The 23,651-nt window shown below is 41.7% G+C and overlaps 1 protein-coding gene across 4 annotated transcripts in view; it reads right to left on the bottom strand.

The window, feature by feature from the left end:
- Window positions 1–20,945, bottom strand: part of DNAJB6 (DnaJ heat shock protein family (Hsp40) member B6) — a 66,996-nt gene extending 46,051 nt beyond the window's left edge. For all 4 annotated transcript variants that reach the window (XM_084281977.1, XM_084281976.1, XM_084281975.1 and 1 more), the window contains exons 1-5: window positions 20,839–20,945; window positions 11,309–11,417; window positions 9,789–9,898; window positions 6,973–7,032; window positions 6,515–6,625 (exon numbers count right to left, since the gene is read on the bottom strand). In XM_084281977.1, coding sequence (XP_084138103.1) covers window positions 6,515–6,625; window positions 6,973–7,032; window positions 9,789–9,898; window positions 11,309–11,373 — 346 coding nt within the window. In that variant the 5' untranslated portion in view covers window positions 11,374–11,417; window positions 20,839–20,945. The remainder of the gene's footprint in view (window positions 1–6,514; window positions 6,626–6,972; window positions 7,033–9,788; window positions 9,899–11,308; window positions 11,418–20,838) is intronic.
- Window positions 20,946–23,651: the final 2,706 nt, after the last annotated feature.

Below are 23,651 nucleotides of genomic sequence, written 5' to 3'. Positions count from 1 at the left end.
AATTTAACCTCAAAAATCAAATAAAAACACCACCAGTAAATATCTCACTGCAGCTCAAAATGAAGTAGGTCATGATCCTCCCACCCTCAGCTCTCAGCTGTAACAGAAACAGGATTTTCTCACTCCCAGCAGCATGATCCACTTGCAGAATACTAACACAAGATGTGGTCCTGTTTGTCTTTCTTCCCTGCCTTGTGATCACAGAACCACATGACTGGTTACATTAATTCATTGATGCAAAAGAAAACACTACACATTTGTATTGCTAGCTTTCTGTTGCATCCATGAGCTAATCTGACTCAGTACTGGTGAGACTGCTGTATCTGAAAGAAAGCAGCCAGGAAAAGCACCATAGGGTGGAAGAAGGGACTAAAGGCGGCAAAACCTGAAAATCTACATCACAGGCAGACCACAACTCAGTTTGATTTAACCAATTTAATCAAATCAATCTAAGGCATTAGCTCAAATCACCAAAAGTCACTGTAAACTAACCGTGCCACATTTCCTATGAAGGTCAGTTCTACCATGATGCTTCCCTCTTCTACCATGGCAGCTGCCTGGGCAACCAGAGGGTTCCCACCAGCTGAACAGAGCCTGATGAAAGCAAGTTCAGCCAAATCACTTCTCTGCAATGGTTTCCAGTGCCACTGGCAAAGCAACTGCACTGGTTCAAGGAAAACAGCACGAGCAAGTGCCCAATGGTCAAAAGGAGCACAGGGACATGCTCTCAGTGCTACTGCTGCCATGCTGTGTCCCTCATGAAAGGGTTAAGCACATCCCAGTGCAGTGCCATCGTTCACCTCCAGAAGACTCAGGAGTCAAGATGAATTGTGCACTGTCAGCAAGAGTTCTCATATGTACACACAGCCAGAGACGTCGATAATCTGACAGTTACAGCATGCAAACGAACACTGCCCTGTAAAGACAAGCTCAGTGCTCAGTCACCACTCACTGGACGACTTGCCCAACCAAACCCTCCTTCCTTTATTCTCTGCAATAAAAGCCATGCTATTGCCTGCACTGAAGCGTGACACTGAGAAAAAGCTTGTATTGCAGATGCAGGTGGAGGACACCCTAACTGCAGGGCACTGAACAGAGTCATACTGAAAGGCTGTTCGGCCCCACGTAAGGGAGCAGTCAATCTGAACTGCACTCGCTTTTACAGCCCGCGGTGTTCCAGCAAGGAAGACAGAACAGGCTGCCTGCCTGCCACAAATTCTTTGTCAAAGGCACACTGCGAGTGACTTGATGGACCATAGCAGAACTGAGTGTAATAAATGCGGGTCTGAATAACACCCTTATGCAAAGGGCTACAGCTACATGATGTGCTAAAGAAAATTCTTGGAGTAGGTGTTCCTATCTCATCTCCTGTTTGAAAAAAGTTTCAAGGACACAGATTTGCAGAATACACACAGGACCTGGCGCTACGGCTCTGAAGCATACCCAAGACCCAGTGAAATACATCACAAGCAGCAGAAACCCAGAGGCACTTTGCATGGAAATATTTTCTTCTTTAACTACAAAGGATGCTATAGCTGCTGTGTTGATGCCACTTACTCAGAAGAGACATGGAGATGTTGCAAACACTGTTGATTCATCTGTATAGTGTTTAAATACAGACTTTCATAATTGCTCACTTCCATAAATTAGATGTTAAACAGATGGTTGCCCCAGTTATTTAAGAAACTTTACTTAGTAGAAATGTCATAGCATTTGAAAGTCTTTCTAATGATATATAGCAGAGATCCTGCATTAGTAATTTCCTAGAAAAAAAGGAAGATTCAAAACATTACCTTTTAATTCCATCTATACTGCAATTAAATAGATATTAGAGAATGGTAAGTTCAGCCCTACACAGCATTTCATATTTATCAGGCCCCTGCCCAAATGTTCAGGGATACCTTAAAAGTGGGGGAATCTTCCACTACTACTGTATGACCTGCTCACCTTGTGTCACGTCCAGCATTTGTCCTCCTCCAAGGACACATTTAACCTGCTAGCCATCCAAGAAGAAAAGAAATCAATCTTGGGGACTACCAGATTGAACTGGCTCAGAGGTGCACACAATGAATACAATTAACAAGAGGTAGAAGAAAGAAGGCATGCCTGGGACAGCCAGCAAGCTATCAACCAGCTCCTCAATGCATCTACTGGGACATTAGTCAAAGATTCAAGTTTTAAGATGCACAGAAGAATTTGGAGCAAGTCTTCCTTCCCTGCAGCAGAAGAAACTGAATGGTAGTTTCACTACTCAAGGAGCCACTGCGCTGGTTCCATCTATTCCTGGTTGAGGTGACTCCTACAATGTAAGCATTTCCTTTGAAGCTATCAAATTATTGCAGAAAAATTAATGGTTCTAAGATCTGAACCATTCCATGAATAACTATGATCTAAGACTGGTGCTTAAATACAATTGTGTGCTTGCATACCAAAGCACTGAATGCACATGCAGATCGTTGAGAATCTCTAAATACCAAAAGTCGCACATTTCTGTCAACATAATTATAAAGAGGAAAACATTGTGCAAGCTAGCTTTAGTTTGAAACCTCCGCCTTGTTCAGTTTTAGGAATCGATTTGACTAACAAATGTATTTTGCATTAGAACATCTAATCATCATAATTATCATAAAATGGGATTACGTATGGATTAAAACCACAACATGACTGGTAAATACAACCCTTGCCCTAGCAAGATGGTATCTAAATGTCAAAAAGAGGTTTTCACATTCATCATTTGAACTTGCCATTTGGAGATAACTGAAGCTGAAACATCTACCCTCCCCTGGCTCTGACTACTGAACACTCACTTTCAGTCCTGGAGATGAAGAGGTTGATGAAGCTACCCTATCCTGCTTCTGAAACTATGTCCTGAAACACAGATCACATAAAATACACTTTACAGTGATTACTGCAAAGAGAGTTTCCTGTCAGGTGAAGTCTTTAGCCTATACACTTAAGGTAACTCCATACTTTTCCAGAACTCACGTACTGCTTTCCGTACGCAGTATTACAGTTGTCACCCTGCAGCAATTCTGTTGTTTGATGGAACCAAACCACATACCATATAGCTAGCTCCTTATGTTCCTCCATGACAAATATAGTTAGCCATATATAGAAGTTCAATTCTACCTTCGGTTTCCAACCTTATTCCCCAGGCTCCCCAGGGCAGTGGTCATGAGCCTGCCAGAGTTAAACAAGCATTTGGAAAACACTCTGAAAGTGTCTGATTTTTGGGTGTTGCTGCCTTGAGCCAGGAGTTGGACTGGGTGACAACGTCCTTGTGGGTCCCTTCCAACTCAGAATATTTCATGATTCTACAATTAGAGTTTTGAATATCACTTTAGCAAGTAAGTATAACACTCAACATAAAACTCCACAGATTACGTATAGGTTTATATGCATCATCTGGTATTAAATTTGTACTAAAACACATCACGAATTCTTTCCAAACAAATGCAGAACATTTATTAAGTACCCTCTAGAAAAGTATACTGAGAAAACTAGAGCGTTTAAGCACATTACAGCTGTTAAGATTATTATCTACATCGAAAGAGACAGACAGACTTCTCTCAGCCAAAGTCCAAACTGGACATCCATCTGGAGCAGCTTAACACATTTGACCATGGCAAAAAAAGAACAAAACATGGTTCCTTGCTGAATTCAGTTGATAAGACACACAGGCATCTAATGCCATTTGACATGCCCTGAAATATCCTGCCTAGCTACTGCTCGCTGAAGGACAGTGACGTTCTGTAGGTCCTGAGCTGTATTTTCCTGGACATACGGAACTTACTCAGGCATCTCAGATACTCTAGACTATCTGACGTGTTACCACATGCCCATATGAAGCTCACTGTATACAAAAGATGACTTAACTACTTCAGGAGTCGTTTGAACTGTTATACAGGTTCTTAGGTCACTTCTGTGCTCCATAGGTGCCATTCTTCCTTTCAGTAAATTCCTCACTGAAAATCCCTTCCAATACATAATCTGTTCTTCAAATGAGAATCTGAGAAGCCTCTAAACCCAAATTAAATCAGTTCTTTAGTAGCCCAGAATCACAGTCAAGTATTTTTGCCTACACCCAAACATATTCATGGTTGTTCTTCAGAAAGCTTGGAGAAGCCATCTTTAAATTAATGAATACACCTCCACTGTCAGCGGTAACATTGGGAACCTTGCCTCACTGTGAACTGTAAAAATAAAGCAGAAGAATCTTCTTGAAAAGTTTACAACCAAAACACAAATGAAACAGCACGTGGCACATCAATAAAACAAATCAAAGCAAACAAGCACCACATACAAATTAAGTAGGGTACATTTTAAGTACAAAATGTACTAAAATGAGAAATGAATCCCTATAATTACGTGTCAACGGTTCTAATGTCAAAGGACAGTTCAAGAATAGAACAGCTATATGGTATGAAAGATTGAACACTAATTAACCAGACATATTCCAAGGCAGTACTTTGCCACAGAAATAGTACCACCACCGAGGAACCAGCACCTTTTCCGTTCTTCCAATTACACGGATTACAACACGTCCATTCGTCAAAGAGACTGAAAACTATCACTGAAACAGCTCAGTAGGAAAAAGCAGACTCTGCTGTAACACTGTCACAGCAAGCAAGCCCACATGCCTGAGCTGAGAGCTGACCTGCTGTCAAATTATCGGCTCAGGTTTGGAAGAGCACTAGCCTTCAGGCACACTTTGTAGAAGCATTCACCTGCAAAGCAGGGAAGAGAAACTTTGGCTGAGCTAATTCCAGAGCAACACATAGCAAAGTTGTAACTTAACTTTGCTCCATTTGGAAGTGTTTAGAGCTGCCTTCAGAGTATTATGCATTTACATTTGAAGCAAGTCTGAAAGGACCTCTCAGTTCACAGAATTAGTCAGAAGTTAATCAGAAATCATTCTAAAGATCTCCAAGGAGGAAACTCCACCACCTCCCTGAGCAACCCGTGCTGGTGCTCCAGCACACTGATGATCACACTCATTTCCAGATCTTCAAAGGGAGCCTCCTGAGCCTGTGCCCATTGCCTCTTGGCCCATCAGTGGCCACCAATCTGGCTCCATCTTCTTTATACAGACATTTAGAGACACGGATAAGACCCAACTCCAAGCCTTTTTATGATGAACAATGCCAGATCTCTCAGACTTTTCCTCATATAAGACACGCTCAAGTCCTTAACCGTCTTCATGGCCTTCCGCTGGACTCTTTCCAGTAGCTTCATCCCTCTTGTACTGGGGAGCCCAGAACTAGCCAGTACTCCAAGGGTGGGGGTTAACCAGCACTGAGATCACTCATCTCACCTTAAATGGAAATCCTCTTTTACTATTCTACTGTGGGGACAGTGAAGGAGCTGTATCTTCCCCGTTCAACCCCCCACCTCGCTCATCAGTATTTTATTTTATTTATTTATTTTTACTAAATGCTTCTTCCAATCCATCCTTTACTTCTGCTGATTTCCCACTGGATTCTTCCTCTAATCACTTCAGATCTGCTGCTTATCCCTAATCAGACTCTCCTTCTAGCTATCCATCTAATTCATCAACTAACCTTCTACTGGGTTAAACCTCTAGCCTCTCAAACCCTTCTCTAATCTTTTATTGTAGTCAAAAAAAGAAATGACAATCGCTGAGGAGTAACCTAAAGAAATACATAATTAAACTTTGAGCTGAATTCGCCATTTTAACTTTTAAGTAAATACTGAACACAGGATGTATTCCTCTCTTGCTGCACAAAATGCTGACCTATAAACATGCACTGAGATATTGGATGAGAACTCCACCACTTGTGAAAAAGCCTTCACACACTTGAGCAAGCAAAAGCACAAAGCCAAAAGAACGTCAGCAATATGGTAAAAACATCACTGACGACTTTATCACATATTGCTTCCTTTAACCAAATGAAGCATGTTGACTTCAAGAGCTATTTAAGTTATCTGTACCTTTAGGTGCTCCGTCTCCCAAACAGACATGTGACATAAAATTTGGAAGACTATCTAGGTTACATATGCAGCTGTTTTTATTTTGATACCAGAAAACGATTCGTGGTATACCATTTCACATTAACTGTTACAACATAGCTCTCAGTGTTAACCTACACAGTCCAGCAGCTCTCAGAACTACATTAAATATTTACACACCAAGAGAGGTCAAATTCAGCAGACTAAGTCAGAGAGAATTCCAGTGTATACTTTTTCTGCCTGATGTTATTTCCTTCTAATTTATAGAGAGACAGATGCCACGATTTCATGTGTTTTTTTTTTTTAAACCACACCTTCTGACAAAAGATAAACTGGCAATCCAAACCTATTCTATACTACCAAACCAGCTAAGAAGAAAGAAAGTAGACGGTAACAAACATTATTATATAAAATAGCAATTGTTTACCACCAATTTGCAGAGCTACCTCTCATAAAGCTGTATTAGCTATGTTTGTTTGTTTTCTAAGAGTGAAGTTTTAGCCACACTTCAGACAAACATAACTAAAACCAGTAAATTACTTACCGAAGAAGTCAAATGAAAAAGGGTCCCTTCCACCAAAAAACTCCCTGAAGACATCCTCTGGGTTACGGAATGTAAATCCAAATTCAAATGGATTATCTACATGACTTCCACCTGCAAAAAAAATCAATTACCCTTACAAATTCGTATTAACAAGGAAGTTCAGGCTGATATGGTTTTTGAATTATTTTAAAAATACACCCTAAGTTTTCTAGAATTCCTCTATCAGATATCCCTCAAGTTAATTACACAATACTTTTTAATAATTAATTCTGTTTCCAGATATCAACAATATCCTTTATAACTAGAAAAACTGTAGACAAATTCTAAATTCAATTTTTAAAATATTACAGCATATTTAGGCCTTAATGATCTGGCATTTCCAGATTCCTATCTTAGAAAGCTGCAGAAAATGGCTTTCCACCAGAACAAAGAAAACAGACTGGCAGTTATCAACGTACCTCCACCTCCATTTATTAAGCCTTCTTTTCCATATCTGTCATAGATGTCGCGTTTTTTAGCTACAAGGAGAAGTTGTACATTGTATCAGTAAATGAGCAGATTGAATTTGGGAAAAAAAACAACATTTAAACAGTATTCTCAGCTAAACATCTCAAAGCAGGCTTATTTAAGAAAGTTCGAAAATGAAACCGATAATTTTTGTTAAAGACTACCAAAGCAGCTTAGGTTCAGAAAGAGTAGGCATTAACCTTTGGACTTACCACCATTTAGTTGTAGCAGCTTAGGTTCCCTTTTATCAGGAAAAAAAATATGGAAAGTTCCAGCATGAGAACAAACCTCAGAAGGAGGTTTGTCATTAAAAAAAGAATACTGCAGTCTTCATCTTTACATAGCTACCAATCAAAGCGTTAGGTTGCAAAGCTCTGGTATTCAGTACTCTCCTCCATATAAGTATAATCTCAAAGTTGGTCAAAACTTGATGAAACAAAGCCCTGATCAATCTCCAAAAAGGAAGATTCCAGTCTCTCTGGCAAATCATCTTATCTGTTCCAGTGCTTAAGCATTCTCATTGTAAGCATTTTCTTCCTTCTATTCAACCAGAATATCCCTTGTTGCAGATTCACCTTGGCATTGCCTCTTTTCCTTTTATTGTACAAGACCAAATTAATCATGACAAAGTTATAAGAAAGGAAGGACACTTTTATATGAGAGACTACAAACTCAAGTTAATTATAACCATTGCTAGTTAAACATGGGTACCAAAGAGATGTTAAAAGAAATGCCATGGAAGCATTTATCTCAAACTGCTTATTGTTATTTTAGAAGACAGGGAAAGGCTCTTAATTCCACTGCAGATCAGCATTCCAGTATCCATGAGAAAGGGGGAAGAAAAGTTAATTCCACGTCACTGCATAAGAACAGACTGCACTGTTGGTACTGGAGAGGAACCCGAGAGTACCATGCAGACAATCAACTTATTTTGCTTGCACTTCTGTGAAAACACCAGCCAAGATTCAGTCAGGATATCTGATTTTAGATAATATTAAGCTTCACATGCTATTCCCACAGGAATCTTTTCAGGGAAAGACATTTTTGAAATTTAAATAGTATCACTGAAAGAACACAGTTACCTCAAGCAGCTGCTGAAGAGTAAAACACTTCTTTCTGACTAACAAGAAATTCAGTTTTACGTACTGGCTATCACTCACAAAGAATGGAAACTTTCAACAAATACACAGAGCAAAGCCGGGTACTTTACCCATAACACCTTTCTAGAAGACAATTTTTAAACACAGGAGGTTAACCTGCCCATCAGCAAAAAATGGCCAAAGCAGCAAGGTGAACAAACTGCCAAAAGGGGCAGGAAACACCAAGGAAGACTAGAGGGACCGGTGTTCATCTCGAAAAATATAATGTTCTTGAAACCTCAAGGGAAGCATGTCCTATGATCACCCAGTTTCAACATTTGGGAATGTAACCCCTTACATAACTATTCATCTTGCAGAAGTCTGTCTTTATTCAAGCCAATAATGGTGTCAGGGAACTTTATGAAGTCTGCAGGACTGCTGATTGCCTCTCAACTACTGGGCTCAGGATTCAGTTACACTTATGCATAAGTGATTGGTAAGACATCGATAACTCCCAATTTGGTCTACATCCAAAAACAGGCCGCATTTCCATAAGATATTCTGAAATTCTAGCAACATACTGCTTCTGAAGAATTCAAAGCTCCGTACACCAACCAGTTCTACTTCTCCCATGCCAATCAGGAATCAAAACCAAAGAAACAGGGTGTACGAGACAGCAGCTCGATAAACCAGGCCAAATTCTGAAGGGCAATCTACAGGCTGCTGCTACTTTAAATATAGCTTTCCCAAGCTCACTGGTCTCAGGTGAAATCAAGGACACTTCAGAAATAGCATATAGACAGCTGCAGTCAATTACAGAGGAAAATAATCAAAGTCCTTAAATCACTTTTTTTTTTTTTAATGATTCAGACTGCTTTTGCCAGAACACTCACCAAAATTACTGCTGCTTTTCAAGCAGAAAGATACGGGTGAACTAAAAGCTGAATTCCTGCACCACATGGGTCAGGCTGAGCAACTGTTTCGTAACAATTCAAAATACACACGCTCTCCTCAGTATCACAGTAGACTGCATTTACGGAATTCACCCGAACACAAGCCAAGTTTTCAAGCAAGTATGAAAAAATCTCAGGCTTTGTCAAAACTAGTTTACTATTAAAAGAACTAGAAACAGTAAATACCTCAGAGGTTGCCTAGCCTCTTTTGTAATGGTAGACCTCAAAGCACAAGCTAAAAACCTTTCCACCTCCCCCACAAAAAGTTTCATTAAAACAACAGAATCTGTAAGGCATTATTGGCATTACTAAACTAAATTCCCAAAAAAACACTATCACACATCCACACGCACCATAAACTCGAGGCATTTCACTTAACACTTCCCCCATATTTACGGTAACATTGGCTCTACCTCCTTAGATATGGTGAATCTCAGTAGTCACTGATACCACTTCGGAAATTTATGTAGAGAGCCTAGCACGCATGGGATTTCAGTTTCAAGAAGGAAATTGGCTTAGTTACTCATCTAGTGAGATCCTGAATTTTCAGTTTCAAGACTTCTGCTTATTCTGTCTTATCCGAAATCTTCTGTTTCTTTGCAAAGTAGCTTAGCTGGATGATGAACCAAGGTTAAAACAACCCTTTAAAACATCATGAATTTTCTCCTCAGCATTATTGGTCTCACACCTAGTACACAGAGACCTGCAGTTCAGCACCCCTTTTAAAATACCTACCGTCTGACAAAACTTCATAGGCCTCAGCCACTTGTTTAAATTGTCGCTCTGCCTCTTCTTTGTTGTCCGGATTTTTGTCAGGGTGCCATTTTAATGCCAACTTACGGTACCTAAGTGGAAAGAAATTAAACATTACTTGAAATGAAGAAATATACTGATACAAACAAGTGTTTAAAACAAGATGCTGGGAACTAAAGTATATAGAACTTCCCCAGTGCTTTGTATTTCACATCTAGACTGGTATCAACAGATTTTGCAGGTAAACAAAGAATTGTCTAACCAGATTTGCTTTATATATATACACACACATATATAAACAGTTACTTAGCTATTTTGAGATTAGGTATTCCTGTGTATCTCTGAAGATACAGCAGGTGTGGCAAAACATCCCATAACATTTCTCCATGCTTCTCCTTAGAAGCTCTGTACTACAATCAACTATGGCAAGCACCAAGGGTACTCTGCTGACAGAGATGATAAAGCTCCAAGACTACCCTGATACCAAACTGTGGCAGCATCTAACATCAGTGGCTTGACAGCTGTACCTGTATACAGTCCCTATCCTCAAAAGGAAGTATTTTAGGCAGTGTCCATAACCACTTGAAGGGACAAAACTGAACTTTGGCTTATGTTGATTTGGAGTGTTTTACATAGTCATAAAAGATTACAGTTCAAGCAGTTCAGTTGGCATAGAAGTATGTGCAGGAATTTGCACAAGAACAAGGGAGAAAAACACCTACCACGCACTAGCACAATTTGATTCATTTTAAACCCAAGCACCTAGGAGAAGGCAAGACAAACAACTTTTCTCTGTCACTTGAAACTGCAACTTAAAGTCAAACTTTTTGGTGTACTAAAAATGTGTGCTACCAAAACATTTCTTTCCAACGGTTCCCTGAAAGGTAAACAGTATTTTTTAAAATGTTACAAACACACAACCTAAAACAATACATAGACAGTAAGTCCAAACAAAGAACTGTATTTAGTTCCTTTCAGTATTCCTAAAGTGCTTTTTTTTTTTTTTTTTTTTTTTTAAGATTTTACATAACAGACATCCATTCCATCAAAACCAAAGCACAGAAACCAGACTTCACATTAAGAAAGTACTAGTATCAAACAACAACCAAAAAAAACAGTGTGCCAGGTATTTGTTAATAACTTAGAAAAAGCACCTCTGCAAAGGGAGAGGAAGATTAGATGCAGTTCAGCCACAGAAGGGGCTGTCACTACCTGTACTGTATCAAGCTTGGAGATAAATTCGAACAGAAAAGCATTTAACACCGATCACAACCCAGTGACTGACAGCATTTTCACTTCAGCAGTACCCAGGATTATTTCCCCATTTTCATAAAAATGAAGCAAATGCTTTTCTTCAGCTCACTGCTTATTTCTCAGTTAGCAAAAGGTATCACCTCTGATGACTACTACTCATCCAAGCATTGAAAATACAGTGAGGAACTGGAAGCCATGTGATTATATTTGATCCGAAAACATCTCGTGTATACCAAAGTGACACTTACGCTTTTTTAATATCTTCTGGTGAGGCATGCTTCTGCACTCCCAGGACTTCATAGTAATCCACCATGTTTCAGCAGTTGTCTTGTCCACAACAAATGGGTCTTTCAAATCCTGCAACAAGAAGAACTTGTAAATGAAGTTTGTACAGTCACACTACTTCATAACAAAACAGGGAGGAATTTAGTATCTTCTACTACCCAACCCAACAGAGTTGCTTGCTTTTAGGAATTCAGATGTTCCAAATACATACACTAATTTTAGATTGACACAGTCACTTTGATTCTAGCTTGGATTTATGTTAATTTCACTGGAAGTGTAAAGAAATGCAACTAAATGCAGGTCCTGAAACAAATGTGACTGATAGCTTTAATCACAATGTTAAGAAGAATTTGTATAGTCATCATTTTGATATACAAATTAATAACCTCTAAATGCAAAAGCCACCACGGATCATGTTCACTGTTATCTATCTCTGGCATCTATGACACATCTTAAGCACACATGAACACAAAGGGCCACATTCTTTCACATCCACTTTTTGGAATACTACTTCCACTTTGTTCCTGTCAAAAAAAGCCACATGCAGGTCTCAAAAATTTTAAATTCCCCCTATTGTTTCCAGTAAGCCTTTCCTGTACTCAGATCTTGACAGCATAATCACTTAGAAGCTAGTGAATGCCATTTATTTCTTCTGTGCTTGCCAATATCAAGTACACACCCAGGCACCATCACTCAAACTAAAGTCAGCCAACAAAGTCCAGTAAGGGAGCACTCTGTGTGTCTTAGAATGAGAGAATCAAGTTGTCTGAGGAGTCCTAAAAAACATACAAGTTAAAAGAAAAAACACTGGCTATAGTTTAAATAAAGTTTTTTTTGTCAATATCAGAGAATAGTTACAGGGAAGACAACAACCATTAATCCAGATTGCCACAGAGATTAAAGAACAGAACCTTCCTCAAAACATAAAGAGCATTTCCTCTCTTCCTGCAGCAACCTCCTCTCAGTGCAACAAGTTTCCATCCCACCACAAATTTCAACCACCTTTCCACCTTACCTCCTCTGCTGGTTAGCTGCACAAACAAAGCAATGACCTTCTCAATCACTTATTGACTCGTTGCATGCAAAGTCACGCAAATATACTCAGAGCATAACAATACAGCAATTATTCACATCTTCTTATCCATGCAACAGGAAGAAAAATTTATTGAAACCAGTTTTTCTTCCCTCAAGTCATTCAGTTTTTCATTCCAGCCCAGGCAAAGCCTCATTTTCACATTCTTTCGCGTAAGTGCTGAAAGAATCAAGCATGATACAGCCCACTAAAATATTCTGAAATTAATTCACTCTACTGATATTACATGCATCTTTCAACATCCTGGGCCACAAACATTAAAGGGAGACTTCCTTTTAAAATAAATTGGTACGTCTTCAAAATGCATTGCTGTTGTAGCTTAAAGCCTCATTAAATTTAATTGGGGATGTGGTTACACAGACATTTCCTCAACTGGCAAAGCCAATTTAAGAGATAGCCTGCCATCCTGCCACCCCCCCACCCCACCACTTACAGAAATAAACGTACAGAAGTAGCTACGTGCTTTTAGCTGTGTAGTTAACCCTAAAGTCCCACAAGCATTTAGAAGTGCAGCAGGTAGGGAGACCTCTAATTGACTCTGCCCTTTGATGAAACAAACAGTAAGGGTATGGTTAATATTGTAAGCAACGCCAAGAAGGGAAGTTGGAAGACATACATTAAAATGAACATCAAGACTGCCAATACCCACAGAGTAACAGCAGGCTCCAAAACGTAAATGTACAGGTTACCAAAAATATCCCAGAATATTTCCTATCAACTGGCCTAGCAACATTTTTTGTTTCCCAAAAGAGTGATTAGAACAGGTAGGAACACGGCTAGCAGGGGTTAAGCATGTTATCAGCCCTGCAGCCGATCGTTATGGGTCACAGCACGCACAGAACAGACTGCTTACAGAAAAGAACCCCAAAAAAAAGAAGCCAGGACGAGCCAAGCCCAGGCCTGGATGTCAGAGCCCCACCTAACAAGAGGTACTATGCTAAAATCAGAGTGCTAACAGCAGGAAGCCACAACACATAAGAACACACATCATACTGCTAAGGGGATCTTCCTTATTTTTTTCCCCCCTCCTCTTACAATTTTTTGCTCCCTCCCAAGGCTTACGCTAGCACTCCTCACGATTTTGCCAGGTATCTTAGAGGTAAAATCCAAATTCAACCTTATAATTGGAGTAAGCAAGGAGGAACAGACCCAACACACCGGTCTATATATAGACACCAGGATCCTAAATAACAGAAGCCCAACGTTGGGACCAAATAGGAGCACCAAGGCTGCATGACTCGTTCTCACTAGAGCACTTACTCTGGTGTGGATTCCTCCAACTCTAAAAAGCAGCCACCCTAAGAACAGGAGAATTATTTGTTTTAAACAATAGTCTAGGGTTTGCTTATTCTTCTGTGGGTGCGGTATTGCTCAGCTTTTACTTGTCACCAATATGCTGTGGGGAATTAAGACCAGCAACTCTCTAAAGAGAATGAAATGTCTCTGTGTTCTCCAACTCTTGCTCAACCATTCAGGCAACAGAAAGAGTATCTACAATTAATCATCACTTCTATCTGCTAATTACAATAAAGAATAAACCAAACTGCTACAACTGCAGTCACCATAAGAACATCTTCTTGTTCCCAAGAGCTTTAACAATATTTACACAAAGAAAAGTTATCTGAAGCTCCCCCTCTTCTTCCCCCCCCACTGTCCAGCTTAGGCAAAACATAGAAAACCACAAAAGAGACAAACAGATAGCATCATCTAATGTTTAGTCCCTCAAATACCTGGATTTTTGTTCAGCATTCAGTAAGGGGGAGAGGGGGGTGGAAATCACACGAACTACAAAAGGCACCTGCCTACAATCTTTCCAGGAAAAACAAACAAAGTATTTGCTCTGGAAAACAACCACCACCAACTTGTAACAGAACAGAAAGCAGCTAAGATCAACAGCTTTAAGGGTAGTAGTGACACGCATGGTGTAAAGACACCCAGATGACTCCACGAAACAAACCAGACACCTTCCTGCAAAGCAGGAACCAAAAATACTCAACTGCCCTAACCAAAATGACACGAAGAAAATCCCTACCCCAGATCACCAAACGATTCGTCTCCAAACACACAAGCAAGGCTCATTAACGAGGCACTCGAGCCTTTTCCCCAAGCCGTGAGGAATCCAGCCCACATCAGCTAAAGCTCCCTCCTCCAACCACAGAAAATCTTCAAGGCCTCAGAAGAAAAATCAAACAAACTCCAGGTGAAAGAAAATGCTTCATGGCCTTGGTTTTTGTTTGCAAGAATCTATGGTTGCTATGCTGATAGGATGCTATCAGCTATTCTCACTCCTCCTCTTGAGCCTGAACAATTCAAACAGCCAAACATTCACGTAACCTGCAAGTTTTCATATATTATGGACTTCTCAGTTCTCACAGCAGTCAGTTCTGTTCTGCCTTGCCAAGCAGGAGCCTTGACTGATCATAATCTCACAGGACAACCAACAGGACTACCTAGCGAGGCCTGAGACTGTCCTCCTAGGGTGAAGTCCAAAGCTAGACCAGCTTGGAGCTACCTTGAAACCTGTCTCATAGTCTCTCTTTACTGTGAAGCCCTCAGATTTACAGAAGACAGAGCTATAAACTTTTATAAGACCACATTACAGAGAAAAGAGATAATTTATCAGATACACAACCTCCTGCTACAGCAAAGCAGCAGCTTAAGCTAAATACAAAGGAGAGGAAAACACCTAAGTGTGAAGGTCTTAAATCAGTCAAGAGTGAATTAGGACAACAAGGGGGTGTGACCCGTGCTGTCAGCCTGGCCAGACAGGTAGCTATTTCTGGCCACGAAGCAGTGGGGCCACAAGGAGAGGCTTGAAAGATGCCCCAACAGCTCAAGCTCAGCCACCTGGGCAGAGGGAGATCCCAATTCCATGATTCATGCAAGTCACAGAAGTCAGCAACACCCTGTGTGCAGCCCTCCAGTCCCTGCCACTTGCCTGCTTTCTCTGAACACAGCTGAAGGATCACGCCCCGCCGGCACCGCTGGAAGTCAGCCTTGCTCTGACCAACCCAGCAGCCACTGAGCGATTGAGAGACGCCTCTGCTGCGTTCACAGGTGATGCACGCACGAGGCTCTCAGGGAATTACACCCTGTGATTCAAAAAATCTGGCTTTTCACATTCCGAGAGTTTTTATGAGAAAGCAGTAGGTCAGCCAGACCTGATGGGATTTTTGTGCTCCTTCAGAGAATAAGCAAGACTACTACGAGTACTACTGATGCAGATCCAGGACCATAAAAAGAATGGCATGCAACACGCACTCCCAAAGTTTTCTACTATTTTTTCATCTGATTTTTATGTAGCTAGGATACTTTTGCTGAGCTTTTTATTACTTACAGTCCAGGAAATTCAGAGACATACCTTAATATTTTCAGTCTTTAACAAACAAGCCTCACATGGAATTCAGCCACTCGATTTGCTCACAGGCTACAGCTTCCAAATGGGATCCCTGATTTGTATGGACTTGCCCACTGTGTCTCTCCAAGAGTATAGAGGTCAACATGAAAGTCCTGTTTGCCACAGAAAACACTGCACCTCAACCCTTCAGAGAACACCACACATACAACAACCAGATAAATTGTACCCAGTCCAACTCAACAACACAGAAAGCTATACCTGTCCTAAATCCTAATAAAAATGAAAAAAAGATCTTTGTCAGTTCCAGCAACAATATCTGGGATGTGCCAGATGTAACTGAACTGAGACCACGAGCAGTCCCAAGGCTCTTGTGGCACATTGTGCTAGAGCTGTACAGGTACAAACATAAAAAACCCTACACCCCGCCCCACAAAATCCTTGTAAAGTGAGATTTATGATCACTACTGAACCACAGCTTACCTTGATTCTGATGGCCGCAGCAATGCAAAGCTAGAAGATCTGTATGAAGTCCGTGGTTAACACAACTGATCTGACAAACGCATGCATTAACAAAGTTTACTTCCCAGTGCAGTGCAGACTAAGGTACATGAAAATCCTCAGTATTTTTAACTTCCACTTACTCAAGCACGGGACAGTTATCATAAAGTTTAATTTCACAGGCTCCTGAAGTATATTTCAGGAAAAATGTAAATTTACAATAATTAACTTAACAAAATGTACTTAAATAGCAACGTTTAAACTCATTACATTCATACTACCACAGCATCCCCAAGAGATGAATCTAATAAAAATCAGCATTCCAGACGGCTGAGTTTATTAATCTCATGTTTACAGCAAACATCCTGTCCCGATGTTAGAGGGCAGAGTGGATTTGAGTACAGTGACTATTGGAGTAGAGGATGCCATTCATACAAGAGAAAAGGCAGCCAGGCCCACTGCTTTACCTTGCAGTTCAGTTTCTTAAAAAAAAAAAAAAAGCCACTTGCACAGGGCTCGCCCCCTCCAGGCAAGAAGTTAGAAACAACCCTGTCTGTTCACCTCCCCAAAAAGGGGCGAGAACTACAGGACTTTCATGTTAACATTACTGGCAGGAACACAGAAAGCCTGCAAAGGCCAACGAGTATGAAACTTGAAAAAAAAAAACTATCAAAAATGGGAACAGGAGAAATCAAAAATATTCACCTGTGAAAGAAACGTAAGCTAGCTAACCGAAACTGCGAAGGGAAGGAGATTGATGAAGGCTGCCCTCACGCTCCTGGCTGATACCTGCTGCTTCTCCATCTGGTCTGCCATCACACCTCCTGTCACCATGATGAGGGAATTACTCAGGAGCACTCCTTAAAGCAAAAGGGCATTGTTCCAGAGCACAACTCAGGCGTCCAAATCTGGAATTGTGTAGTGTAAATATTAGAACTCTGGCTCCACTCCTTCCTAAAACTAACCCTAAAAAGCTATTTTATACGAAATAAAAACACTCTTAACTCATTTTTTAAAGTGTCTGAGTAGTGTTTGATGAAGCTTTTAAAAACACTGAAAGCCTGGTCTGGCAAAGATCGGGTCCAGGAAGTTTCAGCCAAAGAATCACATGCAACCAGATGATCCTTCAGGGAAAAGAAAATAGTTGAAAGTTTCTACACGCATCCCCAAAGTAGTTCTTTGAGTCATGGTAAATTCTACTTAAGTCAACCAGAGAAACAATTTTAAGTTAAAGTAAACACTAATTTCTTTTTCAGAGCAACAGACTTCATAGATTCAGATTATATTTTAAAACAAAAAACAATTTCTCCTAATCAAAAGAACTTTTTTACATGCAAGATTTAATTAAGGCTGTTCTGCAACATGTCTATGATTGACTTCAGCCTTATTATTTGAGCTCCAAGAGCCTTTAGTACGGGACTATCTATAGCTGAAGAAGCAAAGTTTAGGGCCTATAGGTTAGTACAAAGCTAAACAAAATATTAAAAGAAAATTGATATACAGAAAAATATTTTCTATCAAAATCAAGTCTAATTTCTTAGTAACATTAGCCTGAATTTAAGATGTCCACAGTAACTGAGGTTCCATGTAATTAATATATCCAATTTAAAATATCAGAATTAACAAAAATATATTACACATAAGTTGTGCATAAAGAAAAATATTTTCTATTAAGAAAAAGTCTTTTATTTTTTAAAAGATTAGCCAAAATTTCAAAATTCTTCGCAAATACAGAGCTCCGTACAATTAATAAGCCTAAAAAAAAAAATCTGTGATGCAGAAAATCTGTAGGAACAATTTATATTTGGTGTTAGGTTTATAAGAGTTCCAAACTGAGAGACCAAAAAAAGAACTGACTACTTAAAACCAAGTTTGTGAATGAAGAAATAGCCTGGAAAGCCACCAAAAAGAGCCTTTGTTTTGGAAATTCCTATGTCCAACCTGAAGACTGGGTCTTCCCCAGTATCAGTTGGATTTTAGTACTTGTTCAGAAGACACAAAACAAAAATGAAACCTATGACTACTTCAGGAATGAAGTTCATACATGTGATTTCTCCTTTACCCAGTGAAACACAAGCAGAACACTGCTTTCCCTAAGTCTGAACCTTAAGAGAAATGTGACCTCTGTTCCAATGCAGGGTTTCTTTCAGAAGCTAGCAGAACTTAAACCTACTAATATCATCAACTCCCGTAGCTTCAATGTAAACCTACGTTGAAATATACAACATATGTAAGATCCAAGAATTTCTGACAAAGGTAAGTATCTTCTTCCTAATCCTTCCATTCCATTAGAAGATCAAGTAACATTTTAGATACAGGTAGAGCTGGCAACAGTGTTTTCAGGGGACAGCGGACAAAGCCCCTCATAAATGCTATCATAGAAACGGTGCAATTCCTGTATGAGGAGCAACTATAAGCGCATTAAACCTCACTCAGCCAGCGCCAAAAATTAAGGGAATCCGTTGAATTCAGACCATCACCACTTCCTACGGTGAGGAGCAGAGCACTGACGTGACTGAGCCACAGCATCCACCTCCTCCAGCAGCAGCACAACACACGGGCGGCTGCGCCCAACGTGGTGTGACATTTCGGTCGATGCCAGGCTCCACTTCAGTGCCCCTGGACCCGCAGGCAGACACAGACACAATCACCCTCCCCCAGCACAACCCCACCTCCTGCGTGTCAAACACAGATACGGCAGTCCCGAAAGTTTTACAGGAAACAAGAATCCTATTTCTTTCCTCAGTACAGCCAAAATGCTATTAGAAACTTCCTTCGTATTGAAGTGAGGATTTATATTATTTCCCAATTCCCTGCCAACTAAAAGTTGTGTGCTTCACAGAAGTGGAGCCTTACAAGCTTTCTCACAAAGTGCAGCCAAGCTTTATTAGCAAACCACGTAAATTTTCTAGAAAAGACAGCAGGAAACAACAGATAAAAAGCTGTTTTGGTAAGAACGTGGTAAAGCTGGAAAGCACGAGTGGTGAAGACAACCAATAGGACAGAGAGCACGGAGAACTGAGCGCTTTCCTAATACAGAAAGTATTATTAGCACTGTAATTTAAATAGCATTACCAGTAGAAGTAGCAATTTAAATTTCTACTCCAACATCTAATATTAAATTTTAGTCCTAAATTCACTTGCATTTCCAACAGTCCCTTATCACTGACTGAAAACACAGCATGACAGCCAAGAGGGGGAAACCAAGTTGGACCCGCACTGGGCACTAAGTAGCATCTGGGTTGTTTAAAAAAACATAAACATGCTGAGAAGTACTGAGAGACAAGATTTGTAAATACATTTCCTCACTCATCCAAACAAATCTCCTTTGACAGTGTAATCCAGCATGCGAAATGGTAACCACCAGGCTCTCAATCACCGGCTGAACATAAAATCCATCCTAACTAGAGCACAAGGCTCTCCGAAGGAGAAACAAAAATGAAGGCCAGCCAGCAGCTGTAACTGCAACCTCAGAGAGCCATGGAGGCTTTGCCTGGTGTGAACAGCTGGACTGAAACTATGTCAACACCTTGTTCCCGGCACTTTGTGACTCCTGACATCAGAAAAAGCCTCAGGGCCTGACCACCGATACAACATCATCAGCTTCACCATTTACACATTATTATAAATTTAATTTTAGTGATGTTATCTCACTCCCATTAGAACCGAGCAAGTCCAACCTATCATCAACAAAATTCAAAAGAAAATTGCCCAATAATTCGGAGAATCTTTTCTCATGTCTTCTACCAGCTCAAGTACACAGCACAGGTTTTCAGCAGCCCCTAAGAGCTCTGATAAACTGTAATAACAGATAAAGCCTTGCTACAAACAGAAATATGTACTGGCCATCAGTAACTTCACACCTCGCTGCCCCAGCAAACGCTGGCAAAAATTGCTTAACTTTTAGGGAGCTTTCAGCTCACATTAGAACTTAGCAACGCCCAGCTCCAAAACACGGATGCCTTCCCCCACAACAAAACTTCGCCACGACTCTACTCTGAATTACTCAACAGAAAATGGAATTTAACTGCTTTAAAAATAATAAAGAAAGAAAAGAAAAAAATGGCAGATTTCGTTTAGAAGCATGCCAAAAAGTGCTCTGTGAGGGGCTTTAAGTCACAGGACTGCTCAGCGCGCCCAAGCCACGTGCGAACAGCGGCTCCCCTCGCCTCTTCGTACCCGAAACCACCACCGCCACCAACACAACGGCGGATTTATTTCCCGAGGAGGCAAAGCCGAGCCAGGATCGCGCCGCCAGGTGACCTCAACCCGTGCCGAGCTCCGAGACGAGCCCGGGGCAGCCCCTGCGGCCGGGGGACTGCTTCCGAGCCCCACCCCCTGCGCTCAGCGACCTCCCGGGGGCCGCTCGGGAGGAGGCGCCCAGACCGGCGGCCCCGCGGCTCGGCCCCCTTCAGCGCCGCGCTGTTGCTAAGAGCCGCGGGCGGGCCCAGGCAGCGGCTCCCGGTGCCGCTCAGCTCCCCGGCTCCCCAGGCAGGCCGCCCCGCCGCGGCCCGGCCCGGCCCGGCCCGGCCCCCGCGACTCACCGGGCCCGAGGCCTCCTCGCAGCGCGGCCGCGACCTCCCCCGCCGGCAGCCCGCGACGGCGGCTGCTCGCTTCAGCCGCACACACCGGAAGTGGCGTCACCCCGCGCCGTCACTTCCGCCCCGGGCCCGTTTCCGGAAGTTTCTCGAATGGCGCCGCCAGCTCTCGCGGGATGGCCCCCGGGGGAGGGGGGGGGGGGGAAGGGGGAGGCCGCGCGCGCGCGCAGCGCGGGCTCAGCCCGCCCCCTGCCGGCCGGCGGCGGCGCGGCCGGAGGGGGCGTGGCCTCGTTCTGGGGCGTGGCCTCGCTCTGGGGGCGGGGCCTCTGAGGAGGGTGTTGGGGGGGGGCGCGGGCAGCTTCCAACGGTCGTAACGGTCGCGCCCTTCTGCCCCCTCCCCTCACGGCAGGCGGGCGGGCTCCCTCCGTTCTCCTGAGGAGAATGTACAAATATATAAGTAAATAAAGAAACCAAATAAGTCAATAAATCAATAAACAGTTTTCCAGGTGTGCTGCTGGGGCAAAATAAGGTGAAAACCGGTTGTTTTACCGACACTTTTTGGAAGGATAAATTCAGACTTTGAGACGCTGAATTAAAGCCTCATCCGCCTCACGCACCTTCTTATAAACTCAAAAATCATTGCCCTCACGCCATCAGATGTTTTAGGGCCAGTTTTATCATTTTGCAGCTGGTCATATTCCGTTGTGGGCCATGTGGGTCATCCTTCAGCAGGTGGTTTGCTGGTGTCATGGCTGAGAGATTATTCTCTTCTTTTTTAAGAAAAAATACACTTTATCTGTGCTTTAAAGTGCTGTAATTTTCTTGGCCCTTACGTAAAAAGCCGGAGGAGGCATTGATTTAGAGATCACCAAGGAGAAATTAAAGTTTCCAAACCAAAAACGTGCGCTCACAAACAAAACTCACTTGGAAGGCTGCTCATGAATTTGGGGTGTCTGTGGGGGAACAAGATGAATTCAAAAAGAAGAAAGCAAAATTTGGAGTAAGACAGAGGAAACCTACAACTGAGCAAGGCTCAGGACAGCCCCGACTAAATTACAGGCTTGGTGCTCTGGGGTAAATGCTGCCTTCAAAAGAAATTTTGTTCCATGAGATTTAGTGCTAAATTGTGGTCATGGAAACAAGCCTCTAAATTTAGATCAGAGTGACAGCTAGCATCTTTATTAGTGTCTCAGCAGCAATTAGCTGTGAAGTACAAGAAATTTTTTGTCCGCTTAAAAACTACAAAGAATAGGAGGTTAGACCAGATCTTTCCAAAGGTCCTGTTGCAAACCTCTGAAGATTCACATTCCAGCAAAGTGCAAAGGCAAGCGGCAGGTCAGCACCATGTAGTTTGGGAGGAAATTATATAAAATTTTGGTCTAGACCTTCAAATATTACACGATGTGGAAATAAAGAGTTTTTCTCTCAACCTTTCATGACCAATGACAGGTGAGAAAAACGTTCAAGTTTTGTTCAGCCTTTTAAAAATCTCTCCTGTGGCAATGACTCTAGAGGTAGCACACAAAGCGCTAACTTTAATTCTTTACAGAGTCAGTTTTATAAGAAAGTTATGTCATGATGGATCCAGACTGTAAAACCTTCTGTTTATCAGGTTGAACAATGACAAGGAAGCATGCTTCTGGATGGAACCACCAGATTGAGATCGCAACACTACATCAATCCACTTGGGACCGTTCCTGCTTTACTACATTTGTCATAAGCCGGACACAATTAAATGTGTTTGTCCATAGTTTTTTTTTGAACACTGTTGGCCTAACTCTAGACTGCATAGGCCTCCAGTAACACTGTTCAGATATAGAAATAATGTTTGGGAAGGCTTAGAGACCAACTTTGCTGCTGAAGAAAGCAAGGTATGAGAAGGTGCAATGCCTTGCTCACAGCTGAGGGCAGGGCTAGCTGTATGAGATCCAGTTTGGCATTTTCTGCAGCAAAACACAGAAAACATAAATGGATATTTGCAAACAAGGATCAAGACACAAAAGATTAAGTAATTAGAAAAAATACATAAATATATTTTAGTTGGTTAACAGTTCTCTGTCTTAGAAGTAGGATGTGAATATGTTTCCTGAGACTTTGCAGAAGGGCTGATTTGTACAGCCACCAATTAAAAATATAATTTATTAGGGCAACTTTTTAACTTATTATCATTATCTGTAACAGTTCAGATTATCTAATACTGGAAATATTGCACTTCTTCTAACACAAGAAGTAATTATGTGTGTGTGTATATATATTTAGTTTGTTTATATTGTGTGTCTGACATTTAATTTTCCATTCTCTAGGTTACCGGGAAAGACAGGGGATTGCCATAAATACAGCACATGACAAAGCCAGCTGGAAGGGGTACTGCGGGGCATACTGCAGAGGTCTGGGTGAGTGTGCAGAGTCAGTGTCCTCAGCTGAACTATTCTAAATTCTAAAAGTGCAGTCATAAAACAACGTGACCCCACCCAGCCTGTCCCCACCAGACCTGAGTCCCTCCTGTGATTGTCCCCAGCTGATGGATTTCTGGGCCTTGTTCCTTGTAAGCACCAGGTGTGGTCAGCTCTGGCACTGCACCCAGACTGGAACCTGGAGCAGGAACATCTAAACAATTCTGCAGGACGCAGCTCAAAGTCTGGGGGGCTGGCACTGAGTGCTACTGGACCTCGATGGACTTGGGAAAATTCGGAAACATGAGAGGCAGCAGTTAAGGGATTTCTATTTGTATCCCAGGAGCCTGTGAGCACGAAGAAATAACTCCAGAGGCTCCGGGCTGATGTTGCCTCTAACGCAGCATCCATTGGCTTGCTCAGCCT

The sequence above is a fragment of the Netta rufina genome, assembly GCF_964035555.1.
Source record: "Netta rufina genome assembly, chromosome: 2".
Lineage (NCBI taxonomy): Eukaryota > Metazoa > Chordata > Aves > Anseriformes > Anatidae > Netta > Netta rufina.
Note: the sequence above shows the minus strand (reverse complement) of the source record. Positions and strands in the feature narration are given on the sequence as shown.